This window comes from Micropterus dolomieu, linkage group LG17 (genome assembly GCF_021292245.1).
Source record: "Micropterus dolomieu isolate WLL.071019.BEF.003 ecotype Adirondacks linkage group LG17, ASM2129224v1, whole genome shotgun sequence".
Taxonomy (NCBI): domain Eukaryota; kingdom Metazoa; phylum Chordata; class Actinopteri; order Centrarchiformes; family Centrarchidae; genus Micropterus; species Micropterus dolomieu.
Genome location: NC_060166.1, coordinates 34,955,104 through 34,955,817, shown reverse-complemented (window position 1 = coordinate 34,955,817; position 714 = coordinate 34,955,104). Strand labels below are relative to the sequence as shown.

Below are 714 nucleotides of genomic sequence, written 5' to 3'. Positions count from 1 at the left end.
GGATTGAATGAAATATGATCATATCTGTTTCATTAGACACGCGTGAGATGAAATTAAAAAACGCAGCTTCTGTGGAGACATGCCATGAGTCCGGTTTGTGCCGTCTCTTCTCTTAGGTTCCCACCTCCACTCTGGACTTTGTGAAGCAGAAAGGGGTCGACGTCAGAGTCTTGCAGACGGAGAAGGCCGTCGCTGAATACAACAAACTGGCTGGGCAGGGCGCCAAGGTGGGCGGGGTCTTCCACTCCACCTGTTGATGATTCCCCCCTTGCCCCTCGCTGCACCAACTGTGATGACCTACAGAAGATGGGGACAGCCTGTGGTGCACCACTGCCCACAGTCTCTGTTTTGCAATATGTATAGCTGATTAGCTCCTCTAGCTCTCATCCTGTCTCAGCTACAGACCACTGATTTAGGGTAAGATTGAAACATCTTCATGTTCAGTTTGAAGAAGGCACGTCCTCATTTCAGCCCAGGTTTTGTTAGCTGCGCTGTAGAAGAATACTGGCAACTTCAGAGGGTTTATAGAAATCTGTGTAAATGTATGTAGAAAGTCTATATTATATAATAAAATCTGTAAAGTCCTAGAGAAAAGCACTTCAGAAGGCCTTGGGATATTTGACTCCAGCTACATTTACACAGGATGAAGAGATCAAATGTTGTTTAAACAACTTCAGTTTGCCACTGATATAATTTCAAACATCAGTTTTAGAT

General features: G+C 44.7%; 1 protein-coding gene across 1 annotated transcript in view; it reads left to right on the top strand.

The window, feature by feature from the left end:
- Positions 1–257, top strand: part of LOC123985371 (pannexin-1-like) — a 14,079-nt gene extending 13,822 nt beyond the window's left edge. The window contains exon 8 of the mRNA XM_046072850.1: positions 117–257. Coding sequence (XP_045928806.1) covers positions 117–257 — 141 coding nt within the window. The remainder of the gene's footprint in view (positions 1–116) is intronic.
- The last annotated feature ends 457 nt before the right edge of the window (positions 258–714 follow it).